Here is a 13,409-nt window from a genome sequence, read left to right as displayed (position 1 = left end):
ATTTAATATGTAGCAACTACAAAAAGTGTTTCTTTAAATTTAGGGATATAATTAAGATATGTAACCAATGGTTTGTCTAAAACAATGCTTGTTTTTTAAAAAATCTGTAGCACATGTATCAGGTTCAGTGAGTAAACATGCTACTTGAACAAAAAACCAAACACATTCCTAACTGATACTTGCCCCCACCCAAGGAGATCATAAGGGTTTCTCTTAAAAAAGACTTGCCAAAAGACATACAGCCCTACCTGGTTTGCTCAATGGTTAGAGCATCGGTCCACAGACTGAAAGGTCCTGGGTTTGATTCCATCCGAGGGCACGTACCTTGGTTGCAGGTTCAATCCCCGGACCCGGTCGGGGTGTGTACAGGGGGCAACCAGTAGATGTGTCTCTCTCACATCAATGTTTCTCTCTCTCCCTTCCACTCTCTCTGAAAATCAATGGTAAAAATATCCTCGGGTGAAGATATAAAAAAAAAAAAGACACACATACACCAGCTTAATATAGCAAAGATAATTATATTTCATTTAATGATAAATTCCAATTACGTAGCAAGTTAGAGTGCACAGAGTGATTTCATGTGCACTACTACCTTATTTAATCCTTACCAATTGTGAAGTAAACAGGATAGATATTATTTACACTTTAAAGGTGTGGCTTTGTCTAGGGAGATAAAAACACCACTCACAAAAAAGCCCTAGGCCAAAGATAAACAGTAATACTTCCACTACTCACAAATTACATGGCCTTGGGCAAAACACATAATGGGACAACTGAAATCCTCTTTAACTCAATACAGACAATAGGATATAGCTTAACCTCTGGGAAGTCATCTCTATACTTCCCATCCTGTGGCCTAGAGGCTGGGTTAGGGACTTGTGCTATATTTGTAGGCTGTTCTGGTACCTTGCTTATCTCTTTGCCCTTTATTTTAAAGTCTTTTCAAAAATTATTGTTATAGTGATAAAAAACATATAAGCATAAAACTGACCATCTTAACCATTTCTAAGGTGTACAGTTCAGAAGTTTTAAGTATAGTCACACTGTTGTGCAACCAATTATATCCCTTTTTACTTGACTATTTCTACTACTAGGTTATAAATTCTTAAGGGTAAGAATCATGTTTTGTTTGTGGCTCTATTTTTAGTGCCTACCTAGTACAACCTAACTCATGGAATATTCTCAATAATACTGAATGACACTTGCTCCATCTCTCTCTCTTTCTATGTACCCACCTACCTACTCAACTTAGAATTGAGAAGTAAGGTGTTTATACAGGAGTGTATCTAAATATGTTAATTTAAGTAAAAACTTTTTCTGATATGGCCAACTGGTTTTCTAATTAGGGTAGTATATGGCAGATATTCTCTATAAATTGGATGAGTATAACTTGCAATTCCAAAACTTTTCAAAAATACATTTAAAAAATGTGAAAGATAAGAGTAATTCATCAAAAAATACTGCACTGGCAAATATTACTGAAATTAACAATATTTTGATTTTCCTAATTGTTTCTTGAGTATGTCTGGCTAAACAAGGAGCCTCTAAATCTAAAGATCCTACTCACGCTTTTTGGTATACTATCCAGAAACAGAAAGTGATTAGTGACTAGTTAGCAAATCCTTTTTTATTCAGTTTATGCTCAATTCTTTACTTTATTCAGTTTACTTTCAACAAAAAATCTTGAGAGATCACTAAAATGATGACATAGACTACTATGCAATATTTTTGGTCACAGAATTCAGGATTTGTTCAAAAAAACTGAGTGACACGGCAACAGAACTTCCATTCTCATGTATATACCTATGTTAACAAAGTTTCTCAGAGTTTACTTGTATAAAAACTGAAAAATGCAAGAGTAATAAGTAATATAAATTTCTCTCATTAAGAGATGTTTATGTGTAATAATTATTAAAATTCATAATATATTTACAATGTTATTTTAATCAACTACAGGTAATAATCTGGGTAATGATAATTACAACAGAGGAAGAAAAAATTTAATCTCATAGCACCTTCTAGTAATAGGAAATTAATTTAATTTACATATACATGTTTCAGACAAATTCATTAAAACATAAAAATATACTGCACTAAAATGAAGTTCAGTGGGAAATATGTAAAATTTCTAACTATTAAAGAATTGCTTCATTTAAAAAAATAAATCATGGTAAGTATGCTTTTATATTTAGATTACTTGGATACATTTAATAGAGACATTTAGGAGTTTTGTTTTAAAATGTGCATATTTAAAATACACTGGAAACTACATTTTTTGTTATTATTTAAACTTAAGATAAAAAATTTCAGCCCGGCTGGGCGTGGCTCAGTGGTTGAGGGTCCACCTAGGATCCAGGCGATCAGAGTTCGATTCCCGGTCAAGCACATGCCCGGTTGAGGGCTTGATCAATGACTCTCTCATCATTGATGTTTCTATCTCTCTCTCTCTTCCTCTCCTGTCCTCTCTCTAAAATCAATAAAGATATATTTTTTAAAAAAAGATAAAAAATTTCAGATGTAAACTTAAAAATGTCCAAGCAGTAATATAGTTTAAAATAATAAAATAACATAATAGTTTAAAAAATTATCTGAAGACCACAATACTATCCAAACTACTATTTCTAGTCTTAGGTTTTTAGATTTGGAGTGTTTACAGATTTAAGGATTTCAGCTCTTCAGTTTCTTACTAAATGGTATTAGTATAAAGACATGCCCTAAAAATCCAACCAAAAAACAGTACTTAGTTTTATCCATAATGAGAGAAAAGTAAAGTGTTCTTGAGTCATACAGTACCATGTACCAAATCAGTTGTCTGATTTACAAATTCTCTGATAATAACCTCTAGTAATAACCAAATCATGACGCATACCTGGACTGAGTAACAGCATTTCTCATCAAGAGTTAAACTTATGAGAATTCTGAGGATGTGTTTCTTTCACTGAAGTACTTAGTTAAATTCTCATCTAACAAGAGAGACTACATAGTGGTAAGATTATTGACTGCATCATCAATATTACTGTAATCACAGAATCTGCTGTAAAAAGTGGAAGTATATCATAAACTGTTCTGGGAAACAAATCAAAAGCCTTACCAAAAAAACAGAACAAAACACACCACCCCAATCTTTCATGACCATTAGACACACTAAGGCTCCTAAAATACGGTGTCTCAAAAAAACCCCACAAAAAACACTTAAAAAATTTACCAAAAAACAAAGTATTTAAAAGAATGGTAATAATTTCAATTAGTAACATTTCTTTACCACCCACTGATGAGAGAGTGCAGGCTCTAGGGTGTGGGCTGATACACATTTAAACAGACAAAGGAAGGAATATATTTTAATAAAAGGAAGTGAGATCTTTGATAGACGGTTCTTCGAAAAGGTTAAAAATTCAAAAGCCATGACTGCATGTGGCTCAGAGCTAAAAGCTTTTCTCCTCCCAACAGAAGAACAGTCTCAAGTAATAACTGGTTGCCATGGAGATAAGAAACTAGAGAGATCAGAGAACTCAATTTGAAGTTAAATGGGCTGGAAACACTCCTTACAACTTGGTGAAGGAACATGATTAAGAAAAAAACATGATTGCCAGAGGGACTCTTTTCACCTAGCATTTCCCAACCTCATTAATGAACAAGTCTAAAAAAAACAAATGAAAACCAAAGGTGTCTATATAGATTGAACCCATTACACATAATTCAGGATTTCAAAAGTTATCACAAATCCTTCTATTCGAGATGACTTTGATTCATTTTAATGGTACTTGTTAGTAAATATTGGAATGAGACTAAAATTGTGTTCAAGAACAAACTAGTATAGCTGAGGGGACTGGAACTTAAGTGGGAAAAAAGAACATAACAACTGGAAAAGTATGCAGAATAAGGAACAGATTCAAGTAGTAAAGAAAAGGGTTTTGAAAAATCTCTTCAGAGTCAATCATAAAATACCTTCATGAGTTCTGTGAAGGGCTAAAAATGTCACCGTGAAGAAAGTTGTAGAGTATTTCCCAGCATTAACTAAATGAGGAAAAGCCCTTTTGGTGTCTCGGTATCGGCGCAGGCACTGGATGAAGCGAAGCCAAGCAGGAATGCACTGAACAATGGCCCGCACACCATATGAATATTTGTGGCAAATTTCTCGTTCTGTGAAGATTTCAAAGAAGAAAAAAATTACAATTTAAAAAAATAACTTGTTCACATCATTTAGTCATATACTATAACCACGAGCAAGTCCATAAAAGCAAGGAGTCTGGGTTTCAGAATCACTTTCTTCTTTGCTACTAGTTTAATCTCAAACTTTTTAGAGGTAAGTAAGCCCAGGAGAAAAAGGAAAATACATAGAAAGGACCTAGTAGGGAAATCTGCCCTGGCAGGTTTTTGACTATCTTTTCTGGAATTGCTTTCTTTGGAATGTGGTAAAACCATAATAAAATTAGAAGTTGAGTATATTAGTCAAAGAGAAAAAAAATTAGTTAGCTCTGTATTTGAAACACCTGGAAAACCTACAAATATCACTGGTGACTCCAGTCAATTTCATGAACTCCACACCACTCTAACACATCTACCATAGGTTGTTCATGCACCTATACTTTTTTTTTTTTAAATGAAGAATGAAGTCTGTGTTCTTAAATGAGTTGATAAATCAATTTTTCTTCAAATTCTGGGAATGTGATCAACCTACAATACAGATACAGTTGTCATCTGCTGTCAGTCAATGAAAATGTGTCGGCACTGGCTTCATTAACTTTTGTTAGTCAGATTTACATAAACTGTCTAAATTTGGTCTTTGTCATTAAGGCAAAATTCCTTAATAACCTGAACTCCCGGTATAAACTATGAGTGGGAAAAAGTGTCAGAAGAAAAACAACATTTCCAATAAGATAAAAAAAAAATAGACTAAAGACTTTCTCAAAGCAATCAATCCAACTCTAAATAATCATTATTTTTGATCATTAAAAAGCAATACTGTGATAGCGAGTGTTGGCACTAAAGCATTTGTGATGTAAGTACCAATATACTAGAGCTTTTTTTTAGTTTTAGAATTCTTTAGGTGTAAGTTGTAAATCTCTTGGCAAGTGAATAGCTAAAATAATAACATAATTTAAGAGCCAAAGTATTATCAGATAAAGAGATTGCTAAAAAAGTGCCAAGTACATTTAAATTTGTAATATTATTGGATGAGTTCACTATGATCTTAAATATCTCAGTTATATCATTCCCAGTATTTCTTGGTATCCATTGGCAGTTCAGTAGTGTGGATGCACATTCATACTCTACCTTCTGAATTTTTTGGCAGCAGGCCCCCACTTTCATCCCATTTGAGCTCAAAACTGTAGAAGCAGATCATATATTCCAGGTCCATCAGTATCACTGACAGGCTGTTCAGCTGATCAGCCAGCCAGAAATCAGCAAAGCCTACCTTATGGAAGGGGGCTGTAAATACTCGAAACTGGGAGAAAGAAAAAAAATTGAAACACAGAGAAACAAGAAAATTCATATTAAATTTCTCTAATTCATGACTGACCATGCAGCATGATTACTTTGGCTGAGAAAATGGAAACCAATGAACCAATCACAAACACAGGGACCTGGCAACAGTGGCTAGGCAGAGAATCAGTAGTGAAGGAAATGAGTTGAGTGCATAACTAAGAAAGGAAATAAAGCTGAGTGTGGGAAGGCAGAAATAGCTACAGTTAGAAAATAGAGAGCAGAGAGGTGGTGAAGAGTTGAAGTAGAAAGCAGAGAATGACAGAAGGTAGGAGTACTGATAGGATGTCTAACACTAGGCTCTAAGGTGAGTTTTGCTGGAGACCCATGTGTTATAGTAATTTCTGTAACATTCTCCCATCTTAGCTGGGATGGGCGATTTGCTAAATGAATACAAAACTCTCCTTTACCTACAAAGCATCAATAGGAAGGGAAGGATGGTGCATCTTATCATTTGAAGCATGTCTTCTTCTCTAACCAAAATCACTTTCATTTCACTAATGCAATAGTGATGATTGTATTTGTTTTGAAATTATGCCACAAAAATCATCCTAAAATCCTACTGTTATGAAAACAATGATAAATGAATTCAGGTTATATGTACTGACCACTAATCCATGCTGTGTATTTTTCTCATAATGCATTTCTAATAATCCACTAACTATAACAATTCTATGAGATAGAATTAAAGAAAGAAGGAAATATAGTTTTACTTTAGGATGAGGCTTTAGAAAGAGCTATATCAGAGAAACATAACTAGGGTGGAAATATTCTTGTAAATCTGCTTGAAATAACTCTAAGAGTAAGTTTTTTCAGTGAGATTTGAATTCAAGTAAGTTGACAGGTCAATTAATAATAAAATCATCTATAAAAAAATTTCCCAGTAACAATTACTAATATAAATATAACAAATCAAATGTTTCCTTCTGTATTTTACTGCTTCTGATAGTACATTTTATTATTCTATTATTTCTTATTATATTACCATTGCCAAACCATTCCATCAACAAGTCCTCAGTTATTAGCACATAGCAGATGCATAGATAAATGTCTACTCAATGGGGAATCATTCTGCTAATAAGAGTAACTGGTCATGCATGAATCATAGCTTACTATTTAAACAAAGAAGGATGCACTGGGGAAATGCTCACTTAGCACACAATGTACACAACTGTATTACTTTGTTATTGCAATGAGATAGTCATATTAACACCTGAGTTTTCTGAGTCTTTTTACCTTCATTTCAAAATAACTATATTAGAGATTTCACAATAATTGAGGCAGGGAACAACAGGTGTTTATAATCTCAGTTATTTCCTTGTAACCAGAAGAATACAGCATTTTTTAATGCAATTAAGTTTTAAAACTCCACAAAATCTAGTAATAAAATGACAAATAATCTCAAAATAAGAAAGGTAATCTAATAATGTATACTAACTGGAAATGATTTTAGTATAGACTTCAAGAGAGAGAAAAATGGCTTGAATATTTCTTATCTTTAAAAAACCCTCTAAAAATTATGTGCTCTAGACGATGATAAAACCTATTAATGATAATGGTATACTTATGACTTATCAAAATACTCTTATACATGTAAGTTTCATACTCAGAATTCAAACCCAAAGTTAGGCCGAGTGGTGTTATACTTAAAGGAAATTATTTGCTCATTTATTTATATTTAATGAAATTGGAGGAAAAGAGGGAGGTTCTCAATTTGTGATAAAAATTCTAGTGGGAAAAATAAGAAGAAATACAAATAAAGAACAATCAAATTTGAGGAGAAAAAAAATCAAGATTTGAGCCATTTTCTTTTCCTGACTGTTATACCTATATTCAAACATAGGTTGCTTTTATTTGTTGAGTGCTTATAATACTTTTTTAATAAGAAGGCCATATTTTATGTCTTTAGATTTAAAAGATTTAGTTAATGCTACATATAGGAAGTTTATTGCCAAGAACAAACAAAAAAAAATCTGCTATCCCCAAGGGGGCACACAAAAGGGAAAAACACACAAAAACTACAGTTTTCAAGGAAGTATACTTTATCAAGTGGGGGGGGAAAGTGAGGCAATAATTATGGGAATCCTGAAAGTTTTTATAGAGATTGGTCAATTAATCACTAATCTTTATTCTTCTGTTAGTTGTAATTCATAATCTAAGAAATAATTATATGAAAGCATTCCCAATTGATTTTCAATAGAGATGGTTTAATTTAGGAGTAGGCATAAGTCACTTCCAGGAGCTAACTTTATACTATCACAAAAAAAATACAGCTACCATTTTTGCATATCCTAATGCTATATTCTATATTCTAATACTGAGACTGCAATCATTTTGCCATCATTAAGAAATATGTACCCGGCCACGAGTGGCTCAGCGGTTGAGCATCGACCTAGGATCCAGGAGATTGAGGTTCGATTCCTGGTCAGGGCACATGCCGCGTTGCGGGTTAGGCAGCCAATCAATGACTCTCATCATTGATGTTTCTATCTCTCTCTCTCCCCCTCCTTTCCTCTCTCTGAAATCAATAAAGATATGTTTAAAATAAAAAAAAAATACATAAAGTGGAAGAAGTGAAATTTATTATAAATGAAAATCAAAGTCAGTTTCTCAAATTAAACTTGGTGATCTGGCAAGATATTTATTTCTATTGCTTTTAGAGAACCAATCTTTCATAAAATAAAAATGGTAGACTACTTACATCAATTTAACAAGAAAATAAAAATTTTACCACTTTTTAAGAAAAGGAAATTTATAGAGTTCTACGTATTATCAGAGCCGATTAAATAATCTGTATAATAAAGTAACTAAATGAACCCTGAATTGACTATTATTAATTAGCAAAATCATTTCAATATCTGGACACTCATACTCCATTTTGGGAGGGAAAAAAAATGCATGTGTGCTTTTGCCAAAGATGCTACACTGTGAAACATCAGGTGTACCAGTCATATTGCATTCTTTACCTCTGGAGCTGGGGTACCACTCACATAGATGGCAATGTGAACCATGCTTCTAGAGCTGTGCAATACAGCAGCCTGAGTTTCATCCTGGAAGGCAATGACCAATATAGTATACCACTCTAAAAATGATTCACAAATTTTTGGACTTACCAGCAGTTTAAGCAGCCAAAACCGGGATTTATAATAGAAAGTTTTGGTGGGGTTGATAAGAAAGAAAGCCATAAATCCATAAAGGGCAAGTGGGTACACATATGTGGGGATGACACTAATTGGAGCAAAGAAGCATGCCAGAAGGCTCAGGCACCACAATATTCCAAGGAATCCAGCAATCTGATAAAGGGTGGAAAAGACAAAAAGAGGAAGAATTGTTATTTTTATTTTTACCATTATTCAGAATCTCTTTAATAAAACAAATGTAAGAAAAATGTTTAGTTATTAAGTCAATAGTCCTCTTCAAGTAGAAGGTGGATTCCAGTATCCACTAAACCAGCTGTATAGCTAATACAAATTATATTTGTAGAATTTTGTCTTGCTTTGATTACCTCAAAGAGATGCTGATGAGACAAATTGCTTCTTGGATTAAGTTCAAAGATGAGCACATGATTTACTCCAGCCTGTCTCCAACCATACGTGTTGATGCCCAGTAGGAAAAGGAATTCAATCAGAAGAAAGCCACCCCGATAGATTCTTATCAAGGGCCATATACTTCTATCTGTTTCAAGTTTAAATATAGCTGAAAGAATACCAATTAATTGGTTAGTCAGAATATTCATAATGTCTCCTTTATTGTCTTTTCTCTTAATTCTCAATGACATAGCCTTGGCATAGGAATTTTTTATAAATAAAACTTACATCTAGATCATTTCAAGAGCCTGTAAACTTGCTTCTAAGTTCTTTCCCATCTTCATTTCACTCTGCAAAACCCCACCAAAATAATTTTCCTAAAATTTGACCACTATCATGTTAGGCCATCGTTCCATTAGTTTCTCAGATTATAGAGAACCAAAGTAAAATAGTTTAGAACTACTATAATGTCAGTTCTGTCAGCTGGGGATTTCTGCATGACATAACTTCTTTGGCTTTGTTTGTCCATCATTAAACTGGATATAGTAATACCTACCTCACAGAGTTGCTGTGAAAATTAAATAGTACACATGATGGCAATGTGAAAATTAAAAAGTGATATAAATGACAACAGTTAATACTTACAGAATGCTTACAATGTGCTAAGGATTGCTCCCAGTATCTTTACGTATAATAACTCATTTAATCCTCACAACGGCTCCGTGAATTAAACACTTATTGCCATTTGATTGATGAGAAAACTAGAGCACTAAGAGGTTAAGTAATTTGCTCAGGGTTAATAAGCTAGTATAGGGCAGAGCCAGGATTTTAACTCAGTTTTGTTTCAAAGCCCACACTCTTAACCATTACATTCTATTGACCATATATGCCTAAACAAATGCTCAGTATCACTATTATTCTATAGTTCTCTAATAACATTCAAACACTTTAGCCTCCAAATTCAAGTTCTTTACAATCTGATTTCCAACTCATTTTTCCCAAACTTATCTCACAGTACCCCCAAACATTTTAATTCTTATCTCCTGATAGGTTTTATTATCCTTTTAACAAGTTCTTGTTTCACAATTGCTTGTGTTGCCCCTTGTATATGGCCTTGCTCTTTCTTTCCAAAAATTCAAATTCTACTTACTATTTAAGAGTCAGATCCTCATCTGTTCATAAATTCACTGAACCAAAATGTTTCATTTTAAGCCTACTATGTGCCAAACATTTCGATTTGGCTAATAATGTCTCAATTTTTTATTTTATTTATTTATTTTTAAAATATATCTTTATTGATTTCAGAGAGAGAAAAGAAGAGGGGGAAAGATAGAAACATCAATGATGAGACAGTCATTGATTGAGCCCACAACCTGGGCATGTGCCCTGACCAGGAATCGAACCCCGATCGCCTGGATCCTAGGTCGATGCTCAACCACTGAGCCACGGGCTCTCAATTTTTTAAATAACTATAAAATATATTGTTAGTACCATTAATTATATACTACCTTATACACTTAATTTAAATAATCATTTATTTAAATGATTCTCTATAATACATAGCACACTTAATAATTTAAAAATAAAGGGTGGAGCCCTAGCCGGTTTGTTCAGTGGTTAGAGCATAGGCCCATAGACTGCAGGGTCCTGGGTTTGATTCCAGCCAAAGGCATGTGTCTCAGTTGTAGGCGCAATCCAGGAGGCAACCAATCGCTTTGTCCCTCTTACATCGATGTCTCTCTCTCTCTGCCTTCCACTCTCTCTGAAAAGCAATTGAAAAAATATCCTCGGGTGAGGATTTAAAAAAAAAATAAATTAAAATAAATAAATAAAAATACAGGGTAGAGAAAGCCTTTGCTTTGGAGTCAAATACAATAAATCAGATTTCAAATTCTAGCTATACTAGGGCAAATTATTTAATTTTTCTAAGTCTCAGTTTCCTTGTTGGTCAAAGGGGATAATACCTATTCTTAAAAGTTTGTTAAGAGGATTAAATGTGAACAACATATATTAAATGACTAAAACAATGTTTGGCTGATTATGAGTATTCAGTATATATCAGTTTCTTTTTCCTTTTACTTAAAAAACTTCATTTTTTTCATTAATTTGACAAATATTTATTAGATGCTTATTGTACCTGACACCAATCTAAGAGCTGGGGATTCAGTAATGAACAATAGACAAAATACCTGTCTCAGGAAACTTCTACTCTGTATAATGTCAGATATTGGTAATTTTGGTGTTTTTTTGGTTACTCTTCACCCAATGATTTTTTTCCCCACTGATTTTTTAAAGAGAATGGAGCCCGGCCGGGCGTGGCTCAGCGGTTGAGCATCGACCTAGGATCCAGGCGATCGGGGTTCGATTCCCGGCCAGGGCACATGCCCCGGTTGCGGGCTGCAGCCGATCAATGACTCTCTCATCACTGATGTTTCTATCTCTGTCTCTCCCTCTCCCTTCCTCTCTCTGAAATCAATAAAGATATATTTTAAATAAATAAATAAAGAGAATGGAAGGGAAGGGGAGAGGCAGAGAGAGAGAAACATAGATGTGAGAGACACATCTATTGGTTGCCTTCCAAATGTGCCCTGACCGGGGGGCGGGGATCGAGCTGCAGCCCAGGTATGTGTCCTTAACTGGACTCGAATCCAAGACCCTTCAGCCCGAGGGCCAACGTTCTAACCACTGAACCAAACCAGCTAGGGCAGAAAGAGAGAATTTTTTGAAGAAAAAAATGTAGAGTAAGGAGATAATGATGTTAGATGTTATTTTAGGTAGGGTGGTCAAGAAGACCTCTCAGAATATAACATCTGTAGATCATCTGCATTTCCTTAAGGAGAGAATGAATCATATGAATATCTGAAGGGATAGGGCGCCAAGTAAAGGGAAAGTAAAAGGTATGAGCCTGGCCCTGGCCAGGTAGCTTGGATGGCTGGAGTGTCATCCCATACACCAAAAGGCCATGGGTTCAATTCCCGGTCAAGGCACATACCTATATTACAGGTTAGATTCCCAGTTGGGGCATGTACTGGAAGCAACTAATCAATGTTTCTCCCCTACCCCCCTCTCTCTCTTCCTCTCTCTAAAAATCAATAAACATATCCTCGCGTGAAGATTTAAAAAAAAAAACAAAGTATGAGCCTGGTGTGCTCCAGGAATAGGAAGAAGGCCAAAGCCACTATGATTGGATTGAGAGGTAAAATGGTAAAAAGATAGCCAGGGGCAAATCAGGTAGGACTCTGTAGTACTTTGTTAAGACTTAAGCTTTTACTCTGATGTATGAAGCCAGTGAAAGGTTTTTACACGTAAGTGACATGACCCGATTAATAATTTCAAGGGGCTACTCTAAAGAAAAGACTACAAAGGAACAAGTATATTGTTACTGTATCAAACTAAGGTAATTAGGAGTCTATAAGAGAAGTTTAAAAAAATCTAAACAGGTCATTTTCCATCTTCATGAAAGTAAATATATGATACAAGTAAATTTCACACAAATTATTAAATATTAGGTCATATTCCCTTGAGAAACTACAGCAATTATGCACACTATTTTTTGATGTGAATGGATGAAAAAAAAATCATGCTTGTACATGCATTACTACTGCTGTGTTTCTCTCTCAACACTGTTATTTTTTAAGCACCCACTGGGAGATAAATAAGGATAGACAGCTGGCTTTAATTATATTTACTCTGCCTCTCCCCATTCAAACACAAAGATCAAACAAAAGGGATTTGAGGTGAGAGAACATAATGTACAAAACTAAATGCATAAACCACACATAAGAACTCCAAGATTCTCACAAAAACTTAACCTATACTTATGAAAGAAAAAAAATACCTCAACTTGTCTCTGAATTTAACAAAAAATTTTGATTCAATCACATAAAAAGAATGAAGTTTATTTATTCTTATGTCTTATTTAATGATAATGATAATACCATCACGTTCATCTTGGAAATAAAAGAAAAAATTCTACATCCAAATAACTAAGGTTTTCCCTACAGAAAGAACAACTCCCAGCACATACACCATATATACTTAATATAGTGCTTAAAACCAAAACCATATTTTACTTAACACTTCTCAGCTGAACTCTATGAACTGATCTCAAGCTATCTTTTCATTCTTATCATCTAATAATACTCTCCTTTACCCTAGGTGAATATATCACTTCTCTCCTTCATAAACCATTCCCTCCTCCTACGCCCCTTCCCATACCCTGGCCAACTAAAATTAAAATCTCTGCTCATCTGTCTCCTTCTCTTGGAATGTCTTTCATTCCATCAATGTCCAGTGTAAATGTCATTTCTTCTATAAAGTCTTCCCTGATGCTCTCATTTAAAAGTAATCACTTGGCCCAGCCAGCGTGGCTCAGTGGTTGAGCATCAACCTATGATC

At 34.3% G+C, this 13,409-nt stretch overlaps 1 protein-coding gene across 1 annotated transcript in view; it reads right to left on the bottom strand.

The window, feature by feature from the left end:
* XPR1 (xenotropic and polytropic retrovirus receptor 1) overlaps positions 1–13,409 on the bottom strand; it is a 106,504-nt gene that overhangs the window by 19,217 nt on the left and 73,878 nt on the right. The window contains exons 8-11 of the mRNA XM_081122170.1: positions 8,990–9,180; positions 8,598–8,777; positions 5,275–5,446; positions 3,946–4,140 (exon numbers count right to left, since the gene is read on the bottom strand). Coding sequence (XP_080978296.1) covers positions 3,946–4,140; positions 5,275–5,446; positions 8,598–8,777; positions 8,990–9,180 — 738 coding nt within the window. The remainder of the gene's footprint in view (positions 1–3,945; positions 4,141–5,274; positions 5,447–8,597; positions 8,778–8,989; positions 9,181–13,409) is intronic.

The sequence above is a fragment of the Miniopterus schreibersii genome (genome assembly GCF_964146895.1).
Source record: "Miniopterus schreibersii genome assembly, chromosome: 19".
NCBI lineage: Eukaryota > Metazoa > Chordata > Mammalia > Chiroptera > Miniopteridae > Miniopterus > Miniopterus schreibersii.
The sequence above is the reverse complement of the archived record's forward strand: the minus strand, read 5'-3'. Positions and strand labels throughout refer to the sequence as shown.